This window comes from Microtus oregoni, unplaced genomic scaffold (genome assembly GCF_018167655.1).
Source record: "Microtus oregoni isolate MIOR12 unplaced genomic scaffold, Mior012 000016F_ref0000370, whole genome shotgun sequence".
Lineage (NCBI taxonomy): Eukaryota > Metazoa > Chordata > Mammalia > Rodentia > Cricetidae > Microtus > Microtus oregoni.
In genome coordinates, this window is record NW_024543075.1 from 13,815,522 (window position 1) to 13,840,298 (window position 24,777).

Consider the following 24,777-nt stretch of genomic DNA (forward strand, 5'->3'; position numbering starts at 1 on the left):
CAACCTCAGTCAACACACCAGCCGGCAGCATCTACTGGACTCAGTGGATTACAGAAAAAAGAAAGCAAAAAAAAAAAAAAAAAAAAAAGGACATGAAAGGAGGGAGGGGACATGTTGGGTGGGATCGAGGTATCCAGGGAAAGTAGGATGAAGACTTTGGGGACGGATATGATGAGGACACCTTGACTGAAATTGTCAAAGGATAAATAAAATCTAAGAGAAATGTATATTAAATAAACAGACGAATGACTTAAACCATCTTTTCCTAGTCTCTGTGCTATCTAAGAGATGCTTCACCATGGTTGTTTTCATTTCATCCCATTTTTCTCTCCATTTTACTTCCTGTTGAGATGGAGAAAAGAAAATATGCATAAACTTTGTTGAATTAAACAAAGAAAGAAGAAACAGCAGGAAACCATCACAAATGAGAGGCCAAAAGGAAACAGTTTAAACGAAGCAAGAGAAACTGGATTGTGTTAGTAGAATTCTTAAGAACAAAGGGGGGGACCCATTACAAGTAGTAGGAATAACTCCTGCTGCCACTGCCAGTGGTCTCGCAGACTGCCCCAGCCACAAAACTGTCACCCGCATTTAGATGGACTAGTTTGGACCTATGCTGTTTCCTTCCCTGTCTGCCTGGAGTTGTCCTGGCTTTTTTGGAACCCAAATATCTTTGGATAGATACCTTGCTCAGCCTGGATATAGTAGGCAGGACTTGGCTCTTCTCCAAAGGAATGTCCCTTACCCTCTCTGAGGAGTGGATGGGAGAATGGGTGGGGAGGAGGTGAAGTGGAAGGGATGGGAAGTGGGAGGGGAGTGGAAACTGGGATTGGTATGTGAAATGAATAAAGATAGTTTGATTTCTTTTTAAAACATAAATTTAAAAAGAGAATTCTCAAGACCAGCACTGAAAGTCAGCCCCAGAGCTCAAAGCAGACAGCACAGGAAAATGCATCACTGTAGAGGATAGTGGACAGAGCACCTTGAGAGTCCTCAAAGACAGGACAGTCTGCAGGCTCTACGGGTAGCTCATGGGTGTTGAATCAAGCAGGGCTCAGCAAGGGAGGCCAGGTATGATCAAGTGGACTCCCACTGTCCCAGAAAGCCTTAGAACATCAAAACAGAGCTTTGGGCACAATCAGCAGACCCCAACAGGATCCAAATGTCCCCACGTTAATTTCCAGGACCTCCCCAAGAATGATTGACAAAGCCAGCAGCAGGTACCTGAGCAGATGACACTGGTGTCCTCATGGTGGCCACAGTTGTGGACAGACAAGCCTTGGTGCTGGCACTGGTCTAGCGAGGTCTCACTGCCCTGGCACTGCACGTCATCCAGGAAGATGCTCCCCACGCCCTCTCCAAAGTGGCCATTCCCAAGGGCGCTGACGCCCTTCCCACAGGCCAGCTGCCGGCATACCACGTGGGCATCCTCGATTCCCCAGAGGTCATCACAAACAGTGCCCCATGTGCCATTGTGGAGGACTTCTACTCTCCCTTCACACCGGTTCTTTCCATCCACCAACCTGATCATGAGCTGACCTGGGGGAGACTCAGAGGTTAGTTCTGTGGTGTCGTGGCCATCAGGTGGGCTTCTCTTTAGTTCTGAATACAATTTCTCTAAATCTCAGAACAGTGGGAACTCTGGCCTGATGCCTCTAGGCCCCACAGGACTACCCTGAATTAACTTCTAAAGGCAGTAACTTCTCTGATTTCTTATCTCTGGACTAAACATGTGTTATTACAATGATGATCATATCCTTAAAACCAAACCACAAAATACATAGGCGTTGGGATAAATATGTCAAAATCAAGTTTCTTTGTTTTTTTTTTTCTTGTCCCTTGCTGCAATTTCAAAGTTAAAATCATCCCATAAGCTAAGGGAAGACATGCAGTAACAGTCCATATGAATAGCCTCTCCTCCAGTCCAGCGTTCTCCTTTGCAATCCCAGGGAAGCTGAGCTCTAGTAGCCAGTGAGAGTATAGGCGATAACCTTGGGGAGGTTCAGGGTTAACCAGGAAGTCGTAAGAGGAGCAATGAGAGTATTACCAACTACGGGAGCCACTTCTGCCAAATCTGAGGCAACGCCCACAGCTGAAAGAGACAACGAGAAGCAGTCACATCAGTGGAGGAGGTTCATCTGATAAATACCACGAGCCAAGTGTGCAGGAATCCTCGTCATGTCCATGTGAGGGGGCACACGTTTGATTTGGTCATATGTTAGGAGCTAGTTCATGCCGACAATTACTGTGGGCCATGTTTCCCTCACCTGACTTATTAATCCTCACTGAGAACATCTTTCAACCCTACAGGCAGGTGACACTTAGGGCATCTGTGGCCACAAAATAGGAAATGAGAGTTTTTAATCTCCCGGTACCATAAAACTAACTCTTCAGCTATAAACAAATCAAGATAAGCAGCAAACTGATAGATTGGAGGAGACAGCCTCTCCTCAGCTCGATTTTGATACCATCTCCCCACCTCACCTCTGCCTGGCCCTCTAGGGGGTAAAGAATGAGTTGTCCCGGGAAGTAATGAAGCCTGGCGGTAATATAATTAATAACCAAACAAGGTTACAGAGGTTTTGGTCAAGTTTTTTTGAGTGGTTACATAAACTTGTGTCCTGTGGCCAGAAAGTCCCAACACTGGCAATCAGCCACGAGGAGAGTCAAGCTGCCTGAAGTCTCATCAGAGGACTCATGAGTTTGTTGCACACAGAAGGACCATTCCCAGGAGTTAAAAACTGCCCTACGGCAGGGCATCACAGTGGCTTTCGGGTTTATTATTGATTACAAGACTTGTGTCTGTAATGCCCGGAGAACAGGCTGTGACAATGGACAATGGGCCCTCATTTCTTGACACCTGGGTGACCAATACTGTTGGCTGTTGGAGTCCCAAGGATACTTGAGAGGCATGGGACCCTTGGTGCTAAAGCCAGGACAAGTTCGCCCCAGCAGGGCCCCTGTGTCCTTCTGTGTGGCTCTCCCTGGTTTGTTGCTTGGTAGGAAAGTGGAGTCCAGCAGAGATTGGGTACCTGAACAGATGGCTCCTGCATCCTCATGGTGATCACAGTTGTGCACAGCCAAGCCGAGGTGGCGGCAGTACCCTAGGTTGCTCTCTGTCCCCAAGCATCTCACGTCGTCTAGGAAGATGGGGCCAGAGCCATCGCCGAACAGGCTGCTCCTGGGGGCTGCCAGGGCCATCCCACAGCCCAGTTGCTGACATACCACTTGGGCGGCCTGTATGCCCCAAAGATCATCACACACAGACCCCCAGGTCCCATTGAAGTAGACTTCTACGCGGCCCTCACATTGGCTTCTCCCGTTGACCAGTCTCACCAGCTGCAGATCTGCAGGAGCCAAGGGCCAAGTCAGCTGAGGGTCCTTCCATGCTCAGAGGGAACAGTGCATTACACTAGAGTGTCCTAGCCTGGTGTGCAGCCAGCTGTTGGGGTAGCACTTGTCTATGAATGGCTATGCTGGTGTGGAGACCTATACACATATACAAAGGAATACATATGACCACTTTCCTCCCTGGAAATTTCATGTGTTTCTATTATGCTGGATTACCCTCTGGACACTTTTGTTATGGGAATAGAGGTCACAGACTAGCATTGAGGTAAAAATACCATGCTCCCATGAAACAGTTTCTCTGGTCCACTTTACCTTTCCTTTTTTTTTTTTTTTTTTTTTTTGGTTTTTCGAGACAGGGTTTCTCTGTGGTTTTGGAGCCTGTCCTGGAACTAGCTCTTGTAGACCAGGCTGGTCTCGAACTCACAGAGATCCGCCTGCCTCTGCCTCCCGAGTACTGGGATTAAAAGCGCGCGCCACCACCGCCCGGCTACCTTTTCTTTTGAGATAGGAGTCTCACTAATTTTCCTGGCCTGGCTAGATCTCAGTCCCAGCAGGCTTTGAACATACAGTCCTCTTGCCTTAGTTTCTCTACAGCTGGGGTCTCCAGGCCTTGGGCCGCCTGCTCAGGGCTCACCGTTTTCAGGGCCCTTTCCCATTATCACTTTTTGAACAACTGGAAACAACGCATCTGCAGGCCGAGGGTTGAGATTGTATTTCTAACCTGGTTCCCTCAGATAGGACTCAATCTACAACATAAAATTAGATGCTTAATACTTGACTCTAGAAAACCTAAGGTCTCTATCGGAGATACAGCATCCCCGAGGCCAGGTGGGAATTAATCAGGAAAAAGACCCTCTGAACTGAAAGTGATGAAGTGGATTCTCAGAGTCGGAACCCTCAGAACTGGGGTGGGCTCTTTCCCAGGGCTGACTAGAACCTGGCCTTTGAACATCAGATTCTGCAGTTGAGATGGGCAGGTAAATTGGCTCTCTCCTTGAAAAGACCCTCATAATAAGATTAGCAACATGTCACATGCTTGAATAAGCTTCTTTGCCATGTAATGCCAGGTCTATAGGCCATGGAAATAATGTTCTCTGAGTGTGTGTGTGTGTGTGTGTGTGTGTGTGTGGTGTGTATGTATGCACTTGCACGTACCTGTATAGGCTAGATTAGATGTCACCCCAAATTTATGTTCTTCTGGGTGCCTTCTACCTTGTGTTTTTGAGAATATAAAGCCTCTTAATTTTACCTGGAACTGGCTGATTGGGCTTGACTGGCTGGCCAGCAATCCCCAGGAAGCTGTCTGTCTCCACTTGTCCCAAATTGGCATGTGCCACCATGCATGGGTTCTGGAGATGAACTAGACCCTGTGTCTGCATGGCCAGCACTCTACCTACTGAGCTGTCTTCCCAGCCTTGTGTTCTGTTAGGCACAAACAGCCTCAGAACAAAGAGTCCCAGACTGTAAGGATAGCGAAGTACCTATTGGATGGAAACGGTGCGGATGTTCCTCAGGAGCTGAAGTGGCTGTACAGGTAAGAATGGGGGGAAAAGTCACCATAAATACATCCTAAGCGAATGAAAGGCAAGCTCATGTCCTTAAGTGCCATCTAAGCCACATAAGTGAGTTTGCCTTTAAGCAACCCCTCTGAGTAGCTGATCAGATCGCTTCTGTTTCAAATGCAGCGGTGGCTCAGGCCTGTGTGTGTTTACATAAGAACGAGGCGTGAAGTTCATCTTGGGATCATGAAGCTGTGGCCTCATAGCAGGGCCTCATTCTCAGTCACCCAGTTCCTGTGTGTAGGCTGCAGACTGAGTAGGCGTGCTTGCCCTCAGTGTCACCTTCCTCTAGGACCAGCTGCCCCCTTGACCTCCCAAGGCCTCTGCTGCATGAACATCTATCTGGGGTCAAAGGCTGGTATCATGGCTTCCTGCTGAAATGTGGTATTCGTGTCCAGAAGGGATGGCACACCAATCTGTTAACACCCAAAACACCTTTCCTCTGGGTGCATGGCAGGTCCCCAGGGACAGGGGAACAGCAGTCTAGATTTCAGAGAATCATTAAAAAAATAAAATAAAAATAAAAACTCAGAAGAGAGACCCAGTGTGGAAACCCTATGCTAGTCACCGGGCAGGAAATACAGTGTTCATGAGCTCATAGATACCTGGATGTCCGACAGCTTCAGAATCTGTAGAGAAAAAGGAAACATGAGATGGCTATGAGAAACCACAGTGCTGAGCAGCAGGAAGGGCATGGCGTCTGTTTAATTATAGTTGAAGGAAGCTGGGGGTGAGCAATCCTTCTTAAGCATCCAAGGCTGCGCCCTTTGCTCTAGGATGTCACTTACCTAAAAACCCGGCACTGAATTCTGATAGAATGAAACTTAGTATAAAAAAAAAAATTACAGCTAGCACTTTTCTGTATTTTATGGTTTCTTAGATACTCGCCTAAGCATTGTATGTGTGTTATCTTGTTAATGCCTGCCAACTTTATGAGGCTAGTACTATCATTTTCTTTATTTTATGGCCAGTTAATCTCTTCAGACCTTCAGCTTGAAAACAGCCACCCCAAGTATTGCAAGAACAGTTTTCAGTTTGGGCAAAGAAGCCCACCGCCCTGCCCATGGAGGCAGGCTTGAGCTGTGCCAGCCTTCGGGCTTGGCTTGGGGAGTTCTACAGCTGGCCTAGGATGGGCCTGCTCTCACCTGCACAGATGACACCAGCATCTTCCTGGTGCCCGCAGTTGTGGGTGAGCCAGTCGCTGTGAGGGCACTGTGCCAGGGAAGACTCCCTTCCTGTGCAGTTGACATCATCAAGGATAATGCTGCCTGACCCAGGGCTAAAACTGGTGCCTGGCAGGGCAGATAAAGCTGGACCACAGCCCAGCTGTCTGCAGACCACATGGGCATCTTCTATGGACCAGTTGTCATCACACACAGTCCCCCAGGTGTTGGCATAGTACACCTCAACTCGGCCTTCGCACCTTCTTGTCCCGTTCACCAGCCGCAGATCCAGACCTTGGTGGGTAATCCAAGACATTCCCATGAGTGTTCATTCCCAAAGACTGCCAGAAACAGCAGCTGTTTCCTGGGAGTCGTGCAGTGACAGTCAAGGACAGCAAACCCACTTCCCTTTCATTCATTTCAAATCATTTCAATTCTTGTCCTTGGTTCCACTCCGTGTGTTTTAAAGACCGTGTTTGGTAAAGAAATGATTATTTCATGGCCTGCTGGACCAGGAAGTAATCACAAAGTTCTTTTATTTTTATTTTTTTTAATTTTCCATGAAAAGCTATGCTAGCTGGAGTGTGTGTGTGTGTGTGTGTGTGTGTGTGTGTGTGTGTGTGTGTGTGTATTAAGGAGGGAAGATAGCAGTAGACACCAAGATCCAGTGTGCCTCTTGTGTCAAGATGTTCCAGGGAATAAGGACAGTCGTTGCATGCTGATGCCCATATTCAAAGGTTCTCAGAAGAGAATAAAAGGTCAGAAGGTGGCCAAGTTATTTCCTAAGTAGAGCTTGGTAGGGACAGCAAGTCACCCTGAGCCTCAATAGGAGCCAGCTTCCACACCAACCCCCTGCGAATTGGTCTTGCTTCTTGCGGTATTCTTGCCCCAGATTTTCTACATGGGCCGGGCATTCCCAGTCCTTCTTCCAGTATCAGCCATCAGCAGGGCCAGCGTGAGCTGGGAAGGAGGGTGGGAATAGACAAGGTCTTCAACAAGGACACATTTCCCCCAGTCATGCTGGGATCTGGGCTCAAACACTACAAAGGAAAGGCAACTGAGGAGAGAAGAAAAGGTTACCTGTTGAAGTGGACACCTCTGGCTGCTTTACCAACAATGCTAAAGATGGAAAGAAAGCAAAAGAAGAAAATTATACCACATCTTTGTTAAGTGTCAAACATCTTCAACCCTTGGTCAACTTCTAGTGGGCTCTCCACCTTCGAGACTAGCGCTTCTAAGTACATCCCTTCCAGTACATCTCTCTGTAAAGAGTAGTCCTTCCCTTCCTCACTCAACATGTACACAGTGAATACAAACTTGTCCATAATCCAAAGAAAACCAGAGCCTGGGGATTAACTGATTTTTTAAAAATAGACACAGTTTAAAGACAACAAAGCATCCTTTGAGGACATCTGACACCAGAATATCTCAGGATGACACTTCCTCTAAAGGCTTGGGACTTCCTTTCTCCCGATTCTTCTCTGCATGCTGAACTCTGTTCTTAAAGACCTGCCCTGAAGAGCCACTGACTAAGTTTGAAATGAGGCAACTACTAGGTCCCAAAGAGCCAGGAGCAAATGAAAAAGCTAATGCTTTTGGCTTCTTTGTTCTTTGTTCTGCCAGGTAGAAAGCAGTGTGCAGAGGGAAATGCTGAAAAAGCTCTGGTCTTGGGAGTATTTTTATGCACTGTGACCACAGGAAGAGTCACCTATATGATGTGTCTGTCTTGCTAGTTGGTTTGGTTTTGTAATTCATATTTTTAATGTATTAATCAGTGGACCAATTAGAGACAAGATCCCACATAGCCCAGGCTGTGTAACTGTTGTGTGGGTACTTGGAACTGAACCTTGATCCTTTAGAAGAGCTGCTAGTGTTCTTAAACATTTAGCCTATCCAGGTCCTATCAAATTTTCAAAAAAAAAAAATTCTGGTTCTGACAATGATTTCACTGCAATTACTTGTGGTGGTTTTATGGTTCTCATAGGCTCATATGTTTGAATGATTGCTCCCTTGCCGGTTGAAGTGTTTGGAAAGGAACAGGAAGTATAACTTTGTTGAAGGAGGTATGCCCCTGGGGACAGGCTTTGAAGTTTGAAAACCCTAATTAACTCCATCTGCTTCTGTGTGGATCAAGATGTGAGCTCTCAGCTACTGCACCAGCTCCATGCCTACCCGCCTGCTGTCATGCTCCTCACCATACTGGTCATGGACTCTAGCTCCTGGAACTATGAGCCTCAAATAAATTGCTTTCTTTTATACGTTATTTTCGTCAGGGGTGTTTTATCATAGCAATAGAGAAGTAACAAAGACACTGTATCCGTGTTTAAATGTGGTCTATTTGCAGGATGTGGCCCTGGCTTTCTGTTTAAGCTGATGAAGTTTGAAGCTTCCTTGTAAAAGAAACTCGCATAGTAAAGATTCAGATTAAAGGAAATGACAATTAAAATCATACCTTGACTAGCAGGGGGGTAAGCTGAGAACAGTGGCCTGGGACTATCCTAGATTTCCTTCCTGATTTATGTGTGGTGGCACAGGAAACTCCCAAAACTGGAGAGTCATGAACCCATCAGGCTCAGAACCCAGCCCACCTGAGCAGATGACACCAGCATCCTCATGGTGGCCACAGTTGTGGGCAAACCAGCCACTGTGCAGACATTGCCAAAGTCTGGCTTCCGTTCCCATGCATTCAACATCATCCAGGACAATGGGACCAAGGCCTCGCTCAAAATGTGCTCGGCCAGTGGCTGCCACAGCTCCTCCACAGCCCAGCTGGTGGCACACCACCTGGGCATCTCTTAGGTCCCAGCTGTCATCACACACTGTGCCCCAGCTGCTGTTGTAGTAGAGCTCCACACGGCCTTCACATGGGTGGCTGCCATTTGCTAGCCTGAGTGCCACATCTGGAAAAGCAGAAAGCTGGGTCACTGCCCTGAAGTTTCCCATGTTGATGAACAATGAAAGTAAGGAGGACACGTTCTCTGCCTTGGTTCAACCCTCACACTGGGGAACTGGGGAGGGCAACTTATGGGTTAAAACTGGCTACTGAGCACGCCTTTAATCCCAGCACTCGGAAGGCAGAGGCAGGCGGATCTCTGTGAGTTCAAGACCAGCCTGGTCTACAGAGCTAGTTCCAGGACAGGCTCCAAAGCCGCAGAGAAACCCTGTCTCGAAAAACCAAAAAAAAAAAAAAAACAAACATAAAAAAAACTGGCTACTGAGCACCTTGAACTTGATGCAAATGTGATATTTGGCCCAGGGGATGGTAACATCCCCCTATACATCCCTGGGTTACTTTTATATTTCACAGAGCTCAAAGAAGGCTTTCAATAGCTTTCTATAGTGTGCCAATAATTGGGCATGGAAACACTATCACTCCACCATTTGTGGACTCATTATTAACATAGTTTTGAATAGAACAGGTTCTAACATGGGGCTAGCTGAGTCACCTGTCTCCTAACAGTTCTAGTCTCAGAAGATGTCTGCCTCTATGTCCAGAGCAATGTGCTCAGCAATAAACCACTCCAACTCACATCTCAGGAGCTGTGACTGACCAGAAGCTTGGGAAGCATTCCCAGATGGTGCAGGACAATTGCCTATATTCTGTCAATTATGTTTTAAATAAAGGCTGATTGGCCAGTAGCCAGGCAGGAAGTATAGGCAGGGAAACCAGACAGGAAGTAGAGATGGGACAATGAGAACAGAATTCTGGGAAGAGCAATACCCATTCCTCTGCAGTCCTGCCCAAACACTGAAGAAGGAAGATGTGACCTACGCTGCTGGAAAAGGTACCGAGTTATGTGGTTAACATAGATAGGAATAATGGGTTAATATAAGTTATAAGAGTTAATAAGAAGCCTGAGCTAATGGGCCAATCAGTTTATCATTAATATAGACTTCTGAGTGATTTCTTTGGGGCCAAATGGCTGTGGGAGGACAGAAAACAGGCAGGACAGAAACTCAGTAAACACTCAGATCCCTAGCTCCCAGCTGAGAGAATGTCCATCCCAGTGCAGTGCTCAGATCCCTAGCACCAGGCTGACGGGATGTCCATCCCAGTGCAGTGCTCAGACCCCTAGCTCCCAGCTGACAGAATGTCCATCCCAGTGCAGTGCTCAGATCCCTAGCACCAGGCTGAGAGAATGTCCATCTGAGTGCAGTGTCCACACCAAGTAGGACCAGAGCTGAAATGATGAAAGGACCTACCTGGGTCTTTCTCATCTTGCAACAGAGACTCATAAGATGCATAGAATCCTAAGTTGGTGACAATGTCATCACTGTGGAACACCACACTCATGTGGCTTGAAGAAGAGGTAAATACTGGGATGGTTTCTGAGCAGAATCTCCCCAGGGAAAATGATTCGCTTTGTGGACCATCAAAAATCTCAATGAAGTCATAAGGGCAGCCATAGAAGTTTTCTATCCTGTGGATGAAATGGCATCATTCAAGCTCCTTTCCTTGGCCTTTTTCTCCAGAAGTGACTTCGCAGATGGCTGCAGGAAGGGTCAGGAAAAACTATTCACACCTCCTCCGACAGTTTGGAAGAGCGCCTGGCCCTACTGATGTGGATAATTGTACCTTTCTACTTCCAAATATATTCTTTTAGTTTTGTATTGAAGAAAAATATTTTCACACAACTTGTTCTGGTCACATTTCCCACTCCCACCCCCAGTTCCTCTCCACTTTTCTTTCTCTATGCTTTTTCTTTCTCTCTTTAAAAGAAAAGCAAGCCAGGAACAAACAACATACACACACATACACACAAATATAACAATATATACAAGCAAAACAATACGCCAAAGAAATGTCTAAACAAAGCAATTGGAGACAAAAATCTACAAAAATATCATTAAATTCATTTTCTTTTGATTTGTTCAAGTTTTAATTCAATATCTTTTCAATGTGTGCTATAAACTCATGGAATCAAATTTAAGTGATAATGATGGCTTATGGAAGGAAGGAAGGAAAATCTCCCATCCCCACTGATCCCTCCGCTTTAACCCTCTTCCCAGAAGCGGTTCTTTTTCCTTCCACAAGAAGTTTACACAAGGATGGTGGCAGATTTGACAACTGTCCACTGTTTTCTTGCATCTCATTCTGCAGCAATACTGACTTAGTCTTTGAGTTACATGCGGCTGTACCAAATATCTGTCTAGCAGATCTGCTGATGGGCAAGTAGATTAATCCCAATCTACTGTTTCTGTATGAAAGCTACAGACTTTTGATCAACATTCCTAGGCATTTCAAAGTACAGCTCATTTGGGAGAATTATAGCTTTTTATGTTTTACAGAATATTTATACATGTATGTACAGTGTGCATCCAGATTGGCCCAGTTCCTTCCCTTCAGTTCCTCCACTAGCTCCCTCCCAACATCACAGGCTCTCTTCCTTTACATTTTTACCTCTTTTTTGTTTTGAGACAGGTCTCCCAATATAGCCATGGCTGGTCTTGAACTCACAGAGATCTGCCTGCTTTTGCCTCTTAAATGCCAGGATAAAAGGTATATGCCACCACATCCATTTTTATTTTAAATTTGCTACCAACTGAATCCATTTTGTGATTTCTGTGTGCACATGGGTATGGGATCTTCTACATGAGTGTGGGTAATCTCTCAGTGCCTGTATCCCCAAAGAAAATACTCTTACTCTTCCAGTAACGACTAATTGCCAATAGCTTCTCAGAAAGGGGCGGGACTTTGTGCGTCCCTCACTCATGCATGTTGGGACTGTGGCTGACTTGATATTATTGGTCTTGTACCTGAAGTTTCATCTGTTAGGAGTTCATGTGTGCAACTGCATTGTTGTGTCCGGCAAAGAGGCAGTAAAACTGATGTCTACAAAGCCAGGTAATGATAACTGTCTAGGCGGAAAATATTCACTCACTTGACCACTTCAAAGGTGAGTCTGATGTGAGCGCTGCTATCCACTTGTATGTCCCAGGCACATAGCACATTGGTGGGATATTTTTTAGGATACCAAGGACTGGAGAAGGTGCCTGAACTATTTGTGAGCAAACCACCACATTGGAAATTTTCATCTGTAAAAAAGTGAGAAAATATCATGAAGAAACATGGTGCTTTTTGTTCTGTTTTTAGCAAGGTGAAGAGGAGACACAAGAAAGCAGAAGGAAAGAAAACAAGCTGAGTGTAGGGGGTGCACACCTATAACCCCAGCACTGAGACTGGATCTCAAATGTGAAGTGGGTATGAGCTGTAGAGACGGAAGAAAAACAGCTGTACCAACAAAGAGGTGTAAGGGAGACTTAGCTAGGACTGCTTTCCTTTTTTGTTTTGATGTCTTTTTTCTTTGGAGAGAGAGAGAGAGAGAGAGAGAGAGAGAGAGAGAGAGAACATGCGAGTGTGTGTGTACATGTCTGTGGAGAACTGAAGGCACTGGGTCCCTTGGAACTGGGGTTACAAGAAATTCTAAGCTGCCTGATACAGGTGTTAAGAATACAACTGAGGTCCTCGACAAGAACAGCAAGTACTCTTAAATGATGAGTCATGCCTCCATCCAGAAAAAAAAAAAAACTCTTTTTTGAGACAGGCCTAAAGTGGTTGAGGAACTATACAAAAGGATCATAGCCCAGGACAGTTGAGATTCAGGAATTTACTTGACAAAAAGAAATAATTGGGATGCTATTAAACTACTCTGACTTATCAGTTCCTACATAAGCAAACCAAAGTCACTCAGTATAGATTGTAAGAAGTAACAGGAAACTGCCAACTCACCTGTAACTAGGAACTTCCCACTCTAGTTCCTAGGAAGACATTGGTGCACATTCACCAGGCAAACATTGGCCTTGCCTCCAACCTTGTCCTATCAAAGTCTGGTCTCTTAGTGAAGCCCCAAATAACCCCAGCTAGCAGCTTCTCAACTTAAAATAGTTATCTGCTCAGCACAAACTCTTTCAAGTTCCAACGCACCAAAGCTTATCTTTTAATAATTATATACAAATTGGAGCTGAAATCAAAACCAAGTTGAATTGTGCAGTTAGTGTCAAACTCTTGGATGTGGTGTGTGATTAGCTGTAGACTCCTATAGCAGCTTCTTATGTATTAAAATATGAGAGAGCATCAGCCAGAGACAGGACGAGTCCAGTGGAAGAGAAGCCCATACAAGAAGAGCTGCAGTACCTGTCATGACGTCACTGGAAAAATCTATAAAAAATGCATAGAAAAAAGGGTCATGATCAAGAATTTGTATTCATATTTAATTATTTTTCTTAAAACATGGAAGACTATGTGCCCAGTGAGCAGAGTGCCCAGTGAGTTCTTGACTCTTAGGAGCTTGCAATTTGAACCTCAAGAATATGAACAGGGGCCTCTGCAGACAACCGGGAACTGCTGGTTCCTTGCTCCATCTAGAATCTCATGACATGATCACCACTGCCAGAAGCTGGTTGGTCCTCTCTCTACTGAACCAGTACCCAAGGTATTTCATCTTTGGTGGATCTGAGCCCTTCCCTTACTCTCTCTCATCTTCCCACCATCTGCAGCAGTTCAGCATCACCATATTGTCACTGTCATAGGTGTTGAATAGAAACAGAGTATCTAATTGGCCGTCCCCATCTAGCTTCAGAACTTGAACGGTGGCTGCGATTTTCACCCATGAGGGCCCTGGCAACTGAGTACATATATTGACGGGCAGTACCTGCTGGTCCTCTGCTTGGTGTGGCATCAACACCTATTCAAAGACAAATGTCAGGGTGAGAGACAGATTGAATAAGGTGGTCACATAACTCCCCATAAAAATCAGGCATTTTGTTTAGGGTCAGACATGTTCTGCTCTGGGCCACTGGGAAAGTAGAATTAAGACTCATCCAGGCTAGTGAGGGAATCAAAGAGCTGGAGTGAGGGAGCACACAAGGCCCCTGTGGTTCAGGTACAGCATGGTGTTTGTTTGATTTTGGCCAATAACTGGGCTAACAGAGCCTCTGTCACAGAGATGAGTTCCATTTTTAACCAAGGACCCAGCCAGGCAATACTTAGAGAATGTGGTCCTGCATGGGGGTTGGATATGCCTTTGAGGGCCTGATCAGCTGAGTACAGATGCCCTCATCTCTACATTAGCTGTGGGAATGAACTGAAAATTCAGATTCACTGGTTGTAGGACAGTCTGCCATTCACAGAACCCTTGGTGGATACTGGATTGCTCCCAGCACCCAGGCCTGCCAGGCCAGGTATAAGATGTCTGCTAATACTAACCATTCATATAATTGCTATTTTCCAGGTGAGATTTTGAACAATTTACAGATGCTGGAATCTATGATCAAAAACTAATTCTTAAGTAAATTGATTTTAAAATCGGCTCAAATCCCAGATTTCATTGCTGACAGCTTGCCTGCTGGTATTGACATCCTCCTTCCCAATGGCTGGGGTTGGCAAAACTCTGTCTCTGAGATGTGATGCAAGCCTTGCCACTCACCTGAGCAAACCACGCTGGCATCCTCATGGTGCCCACAGTTGTGGGAGAACCATCCGTGATGTGTGCATTGCCACACCTTGGCTTCATCCCCCATGCACTGCACATCATCCAGCATGATATGGTCCATGCCTCTCTCAAAGTAGCTCTCAGCTGGGGCTGACATGGCCACACCACAGCCAAGCTGCTGGCACACCACCTTGGCATCTGTCAGGTCCCAGCTGTCATCACACACTGTGCCCCAGGTACCATTGTAAGAGATCTCTACTCGGCCCTCACACCTGTGGCTACCGTTCACCAGTCTCAAGGCCAGACCTAGGAAAGTAAAAATAAGTGCTTCTGAGATGCGACATTGTCCTCAGATAATAGGGCCATTTGTAGGTTGATAAAAAACGTTCTCCATGTTGGACACTAGGAGTGGCCCTGTGACCTGATTCTCTAAAATTGTATTGCTTTATGAGTACTGAAGACCTATTGAAACCTGTTAGTATTTTAAATCTCTCTACACCCCCACCCATCTGTGTGTGTGTGTGTGTGTGTGTGTGTGTGTGTGTGTGATTGTTTATGTGAGTGTAGACACATGTGTGGAGCTCAGAGGACACCTTTGGTTGTTGACCTTTGCCTAGCTTGAGACAGACCTCTTCTTCATCTCTGAATGAATCCAGTTTACACCAGTCTAGCAGGCTTATGAGTTTCTGAGAATCCGACTGTCTCTGCCTCCCATTTCACAGGGATTACAGATATGTGCTACAGCACCCAGCTTTGTGGGTTCTGGGGATCTGAATTCAGGATCTCTATCCACTGAGCCATCTCCCAGTCCATTATTTGAGAGTCTCATAAGCTCCCAAAGATCCCAGTTGGAGGAAAACGTACATTAAGCATAGAGAGCTCTACAATGTTCCTGCTCCTGCTCTGGGACCTGAGAGGCCCACGAGAGCTCTGGAGACTGTGTGCCGAATCCAGTCAGAAGAAAGTCGGCTGACTGTGACAGTTCATATTATTGTTATTGTTTTCCTTCCTTTGGGAGGGGAAGGTCTCAGTGGGATTCTCCATCAGGACCACAGACAGTATGAGACAGGCATTCTCTGCCTTATGTTTCTAGATGCTTTAGGTCGAAGGCAGGGACTGTGGGTGGCAGAGCAGGGGTAAGGGCTATGACTGGCAGTGTGCGTGCCACTCAGCAGCAGAGGTAGACACGTCCGGTGTGATAGAATTCAGGTCGTATTTTAAAAGCGTGTTCTCTTCAAATGGGAAAAGTCACAGCCCAATGGGCATCTTGCAAGGTGCTAATCAGGATACCCACCGTTCTGCCTTTCGTCTTGGTGAACAGTGTTGTACAGAGCATAGAACCCTGTGTTGGTGACCATGGCGTCACTTTTAAACACCACTGTCATGGAATTGGAAGAGGAGAGGAAAGTGAGTTCTGCCCCAGCACAGACTTTGCCCATGGACAGTGAGGCAACATGCTTTCCATCAAACACTTCGACAAAGTCATAAGGACACCCATAAATGTCTTCTAGCCTGAGGGGACAAAGGCAGCGTTAGTCTCCTCAGATCAAGTCAGTTCTGCCAGCTCCTCCCTCCGACCTCCTCACGTCACCTTTAAGAGTCCCTGAATCTGCCCCTCCCACCTCCCACTTCCCCTTGACTGTCCCGGTCTATCAGATTCTGGTCTCATCATCTATTTTGGGGGCCTCCATCTGGAAGCCTCTCTGAATTCTTTCCCTTTACCCTAAACATTTTTTTTGATGTCCCTGACTCTTCAACTCAAGCCCTGCTTTGGGTGATATCCAGTTTCTGTCAGAGACTCACAGGAAAACGCTCAGGAAGACCCTGATGGGGGAGATAATCACATTCTACAGGCCCCTAGTAGAAGGACTCATCTCACCAATGTCCCAAACTGCCCACATTTTTGTTAACCAGGGTGATGAGAGAACTGTGCCCAGCATCCTGCCTGCTCTCTTCTTCTGCCTTGACCCTAGCCTAGCTTTTTTAAATTTTATTTTATTCATTTTTATTGAGCTCTACATTTTCTCTGCTCCACTTCCTGCCTCTCCCCTTCTATTCAACCCTCCCCCAAAGTCCTCATGCTCCCAATTTTCTCAGGAGATCTTGTCTTTTTCTACTTCCCATGTAGATTAGATCCATGTATGTCTCTCTTAGGGTGCTCATTGTTGTCTAGGTTCTGTGGGATTATGATCTGTGGACTGGTTTTCTTTGCTTTATGTTTAAAAACCACGTATGAGTGAGTACATGTAAAAATTGTGTTTCTGTGTCTGGGTTACCTCACTCAAAATGATGTTTTCTAGCTCTATTCATTTGCCTGCAAAATTCAAGATGTTATTTTTTCTGCTATGTAGTACTGCATTGTATAAATGTACCATATTTTTTTACTCTAGCCTAGTCTTACAGGTGTTGATTACTCTGACTTCACAGCCCTTGCCAACTTAGTACTACCTGAAAATGTCCACTGAGTTCATGGTTTCTTTCAGAAGTGTTAGTCTTTCCATTTGGACGTAAATTCACAGCGGCAGAGGGTTTATCTGTTCCTTTCAGCACTCTAAGCCCAGTCCTAGACAGAGCCCTCCCAGAGTGGGAACAATCAATACATATGGAACGCACACTGGTGCTTATCTACCATAATAAATGTTACACAGCATGTAACATGACGTGTAATTTCTGAACTATAGCAAGTAGGTGTCTGTGCTTCTGTTATAAAGTCACATTGCAAACACATATGCGCAGATGGTGTAGGAGTTCCTTCTGTTTGTGTGTTGCTTTCATTGGGTAATGAATAAAGAAACTGCCTTGGCCTACTTGATAGGACAGAACTTAGGTAGGCATAGTAGACAGAACTGGATGCTGGGAAGAAGGGCAGAGTGGCAGATGCCGTGGATCTCCTGCCTGAGACGGACACTAGTTAGAATCTTGCTGGTAAGCCACAGTCACATGGTAATACACAGATCAATATAAATGGGTTAAATTAAGATGTAAGAATTAGCCAATAAGAAGTTAGAGCTAATGGATCAGGCAATATTTAAATGAATACAGTTTCTGTGTGATTATTTCAGGTGTAAGCTAGACAGACGGCCGGGAAAGACAAAAGGGCCCATTCCCCTGCAACACCCAGATATATCCCACACACACAAGGGACATACTTTACACACAAATTTGGGACTAGATTTTAAAATCTGCCATTGTACATCTATCCCAGTGAAGTAAAAACCAAACAACTAAAACTAACACCTTTTTGTTTTGTTTTGTTTTGGTTTTGAGATAGGATCTCTCTATATAGCTGCCTGTCCTGGAATTCACTATGGCCACCAGGCAGTCCTGGAGGTAGAGATCTTCCTGCCAGTATCTACTAAGTGCTGGGATTAAAGGCCCCGTGCCCAGCAGTGATACAGTTTATGTGTAAGGTACAACAGAGTGGCAGTAGCAGGTATTAAATGGAAATGGAGGCCACATCCAAAGCGTTCCTGTGCAGAGAAGCCAAGAAAACCCTGAGGGACCTTGACTTTGACTTGTGAGTGACCAGCTGAGATTGAGCAATGTCTTTTAAGTGGCTGCAATGGGCTGATTCTCTAGCTCAGTGGTCCAGTGTTTGCAGGGCAGCTTGGAGTCTTGGATTCTATCCCCAGTGGCCCAACATTGAGAAATAAATGCCTGTTTGTGCATTAAAGACAATTTAAGCTTAACCAGAAATAGTCAACATAGTTACATAGCTAGGGGCTCCCAATGGGGCAGGCCAAATGAGGCAATTATTCCACTGCAGCCCAGCAAGCATTCTCTTTACTTCACTTCTGTGTGCCCAGGGAAGCTTTCCTCTGCAGGTCCTTAGTGCAGCTCTGGAATCAGTTACCTCATTCATGAGTCCTTGTTTGCCAAATCAATTTTAAAAAATCACATTGTCCCAATTTTTCTCATTCTGAAACAATAGTACTTCAGAAGGCAGAAACACTTGGTAAGAATGAAATGGCAAATTTTAAATATGGTATAACTCAGAAATACCACCTCTCCCTTTTGAGAGAGGACCTCTTGCTGGCCTGTAGCTCAAGGATAGACAGATTTGCCAGTCACTGGGGATCAGCCTGTCTCTACCTCCCCTGCAATGGGTTACAAGTACTTATTATCATATTCAGTAATGTTTTTTGGGTTTTTTGAGACAGGGTTTCTCTGTAGCTTTGGAGCCTGTCCTGGAACTAGCTCTTGTAGACCAGGTTGGCCTCAAATTCACAGAGATTTGTTTGCCTCTGTCTCCTGAGTGCTGGGATTAAAGGTATGCACCACACCTGGCTTCAATATTTTTCTGTGGGTTCTGAGGACTGAATTTAGATACTCTTGCTTGCCAGAAAATCACTTTACTGACTGATCTATCACTCTAGACACCATATGTAGACATAATTTTACCACTTAAATTTGAAGTAAAGTTTCGTAGGAATTTTGAAAGAAGAACAAATAAACCTCAACATAAATCGGGGCTTCTTGAAGTCCTTTGCAAATAAAAAAATATATAGCCCAAGAAACAAGATGTAAACAATATATTTAGACTCAAAGCCATCAAACTCCAAAATCATCAGCTTTCTCCCTGTTCTTAGCAATATATTAAACTACTCCATGAACGATGTGCTCTAAAATTATAGCAGGAATTTATGCTGTGATAATTATGTAGACTGCAGGAGATTTGGGGCTTTACATCTGCCTGGAACAGTGAGACTGGAGCATGCTCCACATCCCTGCTCACACTGTTTACACCTATAAAGGTAGCACATACTCAGACTGTTGTCTGCTCTGGTTAATGTATGTAGGTGGAAGGAAATGCAGAGGTCTGGGACACACTGAGACAAAGTCAGGAAGAGAGAATGACTCCAATGGCAGTATAGAAAAATGAAACCATGGTTTCATAGTATCTGAAAAGGTTGCTTTTCTTTTCATTAAGAAGTTACCTGTATGAATAAGTGCATGTATATGTGGTTGGCCTTCTGCATCTAAAGAGTCAACTAAGCGTGACTCAAAAATATTTGACATAGAACTTTGTGTTGAGCACGTGCAGGCTCTTGCCACCATTCCAGAAACAATTGGTATGACACTGATTTGTCCCACATTGACATTGCATTTCTTGGGGGTTCTAAGTGACCTGAGATGATTTAAAGTACACGGGAAAAATTTTACAAGGACTATATCCAAATTCTATAATATTTTATATAAAAGATTTAGACTTCTGTGGTAGCTGAGGGGGATCTTGGAGCCTATCTGTGAACACCAAGGGGAAACTGTGTATATGATGTATAAAATGTATGCATGTAAATATTTACATGTAATATTCCTTAAATAGGATTTCTTTCAAATGGATGATGGTTGGAGTAAGAAGCAGGGAGCACAAGGTACTTGATGGGAGAAATGAATAAAACCCTTCAATTTGTGGGAGAAAATTTCCTCATGGAGAGCTGATAGAAATTCTTGGAGGGAAAAGCTACTGACTTACTTCATACAGTGTCTGAGAAAGGACGACCAGACAATGAGAATGAGGAAGACCAGATATGCATCTTGCAGAAGGAAGAAACTTCTATGTGATGGAGCAGGAGCAAGGTCTCCAGGAATGGATCACTCATGTCTCCATGTCTGGGTGTTCATGGGTATTACCTCAATGAATAGGATACTGTGGGATAGCCAACGAAAAGACACCCCCAGTAAAGACTATCAATGGTCACCTAAAACGTGGAAGGATTTTCCCACCATGGAAAGGCATTACTTTTGGGTAATCACAGATTCAATCTGGTCCGGCCATTGAGTAGAGAAAGGCAAAGATGCTTACTTCAGGCTGGGGATTGTTAGCTCTATGTTGAACTTCTCAGCCACTTGTATCTCCCAGATGCACTCCGTGTCAGTGGGGTAGTTCATAGGGTACCAAGGACTGGAGAAGGATCCCGAGAGACTTGAAATGACTCCTCCACAGGAGTTACTTCCTTCTGAGAAAGCAGATGAGAGACTTGTGGTTGGCATCTTCAGGAACTCACTTGGCATGTTCCTAGATGCAGAATTCAGAATGACATCAAATTCTACACTGGGCATCATAAAATGGGAAGAGATTTGGCTGGTCTGGATAGTCATAGTTTGTCTTGTACAAGTAGGTATAGATCTAAGAGCGATATAGGAGAATAAAATATAAATGATTGGCAAGCTGGACTCTAAAAGTGATTGAGAATGAGACGTGTGTGTGTGTGTGTGTGTGTGTGTGTGTGTGTGTGTGTGTGTATAATGGGGCATGTGGTAGCATCTAGGCTACATTTTATGTTTGTGCAGGCACATGTACACATGTGTGACGAGGTGGACAGTGGCTAGCCTTGTATTGTGCTCAGCTGCTGCCCACCTTGGTTTTTTTGAGACAGGGTCCTCATTGACCTAGAACTCACTGATTAACCTCACTGGCTTGCCAGTGAATCTCAAGAATCCCAAGAATCTACCCATCTTTGCCTCTCCAATATTGGTATTATAAGCATACAGCACTATGTTTGTTTGTTTTTTTTAACATGGGTTCTGGGGCTAGTACTTAGGTACTTGTATTTGCAAACACTACCAAGTCAGCTATTTCCAGTCCCCTAAACTATGTATATAATTCTTTAATGGTCTTTTTAGACTCAGACCTGAAAGCCAGCTCAACTCAGTGGGGACAACATGGCTGCTTGTGAGGGCTTTATCCCACCATTCCTTCCTCTCATGTCAAACAGAAGAGGCCGACGTCAATGCTGTTTGTATGAGTTATCACAATGTCATTCAAGTTTGTATGTTATAGGTCATAATTTCAAGCAAGATATGTGGTATGTGGAATTGATGAATGGAAGTTTCAAAAAAATCCAAACCAAAGAAAACCAGAATAGAGTCAGTATTATATAGTCATTTTATACTTAAATGCCAATGAACACACATATTACTATTTTCAAGTTTTAACAAATAGTTTGGAGACACTTATTTCTCTTTCCACCTTAATCTTGGATAGAGTTCCCCTTCTTTCTGTAGAGTCACCAGAATAAAAATCATAGACAATGCCCATAAAATCAAGTCATCACAGACATGACGTCTGTTCTCCTGAACACTAGGTTCACCAAGTCAGGGGCTGACCTGACTGAAGCGCCTCTGTCTTTTTAATCATACTGGTAACGCTTTGAGCACCAAAAGCCGGGAGGCCAAAACTCAGAATCCTTATAGTCAATATGGGGATGGGTAGGCTGGACAAGGGTTCTGTTGAGGGAGGAGGAACATCACTGGGGACCGCTGCAGGCTGTGTTGTGGCATCTCCATGTATGCGCATCATTGTACTTGGCCTTTGTCCATTGCCTTCCCAAGCTGCACTTCCTCATCCCCCACTTCCTCTTAGTTCTCTTCCTTTCTTCACTTACTTCCCACCTCTGCGCTCCTATTACACAAGTTCCACTACTCTCTCTATTTCATACCTCCTTTAAAATCCTTCCTCCCCTTTCATCACCCCTTCTTTTAGTTTCATGGCCTAGAAGTGCACACATACACGTACGTACGTACATCTTTTCCAGCTACACAACTCACAGGGGGTTAATGTGCAGGGAATGTAAAGAAATACTATTGTTGTTGTTGTTTTTAATTTCTGCTGCATGTCAGAAGCACATGGGAGCTTGCCTATTGCTGATGACTAGTAGTGGCCCTCAAGGTTCTGATGTGACCAGTCTGAGGAACAGCGGAGGCACCAATGTGCAGACAGAATCGGAAATCACTGCTCTGGTCACTGTCTGCCAGTGTATAGGTGAGGACACAGATGTCTCAGCCTTGAAAAGATGGAATTTACAGTGCTGGACTTACCTGAGGGTGGAGGAGTTACCGCTGCATCTGCACAAACAGGAAACAAATGAATTCAGGGATTTTAAAATAAATTTCATGGAGACAAATATTAGTTTTTCTAATGTGGGCATGTCTCAAGCAGACAGGCTTCATGCTACATAAGCAAGCTTTTTCCTGGGAAAGTGGCTTCACCTCTGGGGAAGGTGCAGACACTAGGAAAAGCTAACCAAGTATGCCTGAGTGTCTGTCTGCAAAACAGTCAGACTTAGCATTCCCTGTCTACCTTGCTCCTGCCAATTTACCAGTTCTAGAATCACCTAGGAGACAAACCTCTGGGCTTGTTTAAGAAGTTTCTAGATTCGGTTTGCTGAGGTGGAAACCCCCACTCTAAATGTGGTCTCAGACTGCATGAAAAGAAGGAAGTTCAGTGCCAGCATTCACCTCTCTCTGCTTCCTGGCTTCAATACAATATGACTAGCTCTCTCAAACTCTGTCTTTCATGATTCTCTGGCAGAGTAAACTGTACCTGAACTACAAGTCAAAACAAATTCTTCCATTTATAAGTTGCTTTTGTCTAAAGTTTTGTTTACTGCTATGAGAAAAGTAACCAATATGGCCATTTTCAATAGTCACATCCCTATTCTGCTTATGGCTAAAGAACTCATTATGGGAGGCACAGTACCTGAGCAGATAACGCCAGCATCTTCATGGTGGCCACAGTTGTGGTCTAACCAGGCAGAGCTGGGGCATTGGCCAAAGTGGTTCTCCTTTCCTGAGCACTGAATGTTGTCCAGGAGGATGTTTCCCGAGCCTGGGCCAAAGTAGGCACTTCCAGGAGCAGCGATGGCGTGGCCACACCCCAGTTGTCTGCAGATGACCTCAGCTTCATTCATGTCCCACAAGTCATCACACACAGTGCCCCAGGCCCCCTGATGGAGGACCTCCACACGTCCCGAGCACTGTCCGGAGCTGCCTGCCAGCCGCAGCACTAGTCTGTCTTCTAAATGGAAGAAGATTTCACTTTTGAGCATGGGGAGGTTTATGTAGGGAGTGGCTCCTACAGGCTGTGCCATGACCAAGGCAAATGCAAGCACAAACCCTTGTGTGGTTGTCTTGATTCCATATGAAACCCAAAGGTGAAAGAGTAAGTCAGAAATTGGGGTAAAATCTCATTCTGCTGCTGCCCACTCCTTGGCAATCCCTTCCTCTCTCTGAGCCGTTCCCTCATTTGTAAAGTAAGGAATCTAGCAAGAGTTTATCCCAGAGGCCCTTGGGGTGAATTGGTGAGAGCATGCATATAAGACACACAGAACACAGCCAGAAAGGAATTTCTTTTCTCAGGGACAAACACACCAAACTTCAGACAGGAACTTACTAATTATCTGGTTTTCTGGCAGCCACAAAGAATTATTGGGGTTCCTGCAATGGGGAACCTGAACATCAAAAAAAACCTCACAACTGGTGGCAGGCAGTGTTCCTTGCAGGATACAAACTGAAGCTAGCTCTGGAATGACTGGCTACAAGGCCAGGGCTAAAAGGAGTCCTGAAGCCTTTAGTTGGGGTGAGTCTATGATTTAGGGCATGCTGGGTCAACAGGTAGAGGGAAGTGGAATCTCCAGGGATGTCGGGTGTCCACATTTCACTTGCTACCTGGCCCCCATGGTGAGAAAATCTAGCCCCTCATGAAGCAGGGGAGATATGTGTATGTGTGTGTGTGTGTGTGGTGGTGGAGAACAGAACCAGTCTCTGTAAGAGGAGAGTCAAATAAGAATTTGATCTCTATTATATCCCCGAAGATACCTGACTCTTCCTACCTGACCTCCTTCCATCTTGTGAAATTGCATTGAAAAAAGCATAAAAGCCAGTGTTTGTTGTCATATAATCGCTTCGGAACACCACTGTCAAGATGTCTGAGGAGGAGAAAAATACCACAGCTGACGGGGCACAGAACTTCCCCATGGAGAGTGATGCAATTCTGGGGCCGTCGAAGATCTCAATTGAGTCGTAGGGACATCCAAGGATATCTTCCAGGCTGGGGGAACAAAAGCTGGGAATTAGTGGCCCAGTACCAAGACCCTCCGTATCAACACCCCAATCTGTGACAGGCTAGAACATGAAGTATTCCTTAGCTTTCCCAAAGGGCTTTATCAGGACTTTTTCTTTTTCTTCGCCCGAGGGAGTATATGAAGTTTATTTTACAATCTCATCATGAGTTTTAAAATCATTGTGCTTCTGACCAGCCACCAAGATAATATGGCTTAGGAATTTGTGATTGCTGTTTCCTTGGGTTTAAAACAAGTCTGAATTGACAGCCTTGACACAGTCATGACTGAACCATGATCCAGTGTCTGGCTGGGCTGGCTTAGCATGGAATCTCATGGTCTTGCTCTGTTGCAGCATTGTATGAGCCATGTGAGAGAAGAAAGGCCTTGCGAAGGTTTTGCTGGGAGACAGCTGTTAGTGAGGAATGGG

At 45.1% G+C, this 24,777-nt stretch overlaps 1 protein-coding gene across 1 annotated transcript in view; it reads right to left on the minus strand.

Annotated features, from left to right (window-relative positions):
• Window positions 1-24,777, minus strand: part of LOC121457655 (deleted in malignant brain tumors 1 protein-like) — a 120,301-nt gene that overhangs the window by 30,928 nt on the left and 64,596 nt on the right. The window contains 18 exon segments of the mRNA XM_041666567.1: window positions 1,225-1,539; window positions 2,048-2,092; window positions 3,033-3,347; window positions 4,833-4,877; window positions 5,516-5,539; window positions 6,056-6,367; window positions 7,154-7,192; window positions 8,662-8,973; window positions 10,277-10,494; window positions 11,956-12,109; window positions 13,209-13,232; window positions 13,726-13,758; window positions 14,500-14,811; window positions 15,800-16,017; window positions 20,312-20,465; window positions 22,327-22,353; window positions 22,988-23,305; window positions 24,120-24,337. Of these exon segments, the coding sequence (XP_041522501.1) occupies window positions 1,225-1,539; window positions 2,048-2,092; window positions 3,033-3,347; window positions 4,833-4,877; window positions 5,516-5,539; window positions 6,056-6,367; window positions 7,154-7,192; window positions 8,662-8,973; window positions 10,277-10,494; window positions 11,956-12,109; window positions 13,209-13,232; window positions 13,726-13,758; window positions 14,500-14,811; window positions 15,800-16,017; window positions 20,312-20,465; window positions 22,327-22,353; window positions 22,988-23,305; window positions 24,120-24,337 (3,083 nt within the window).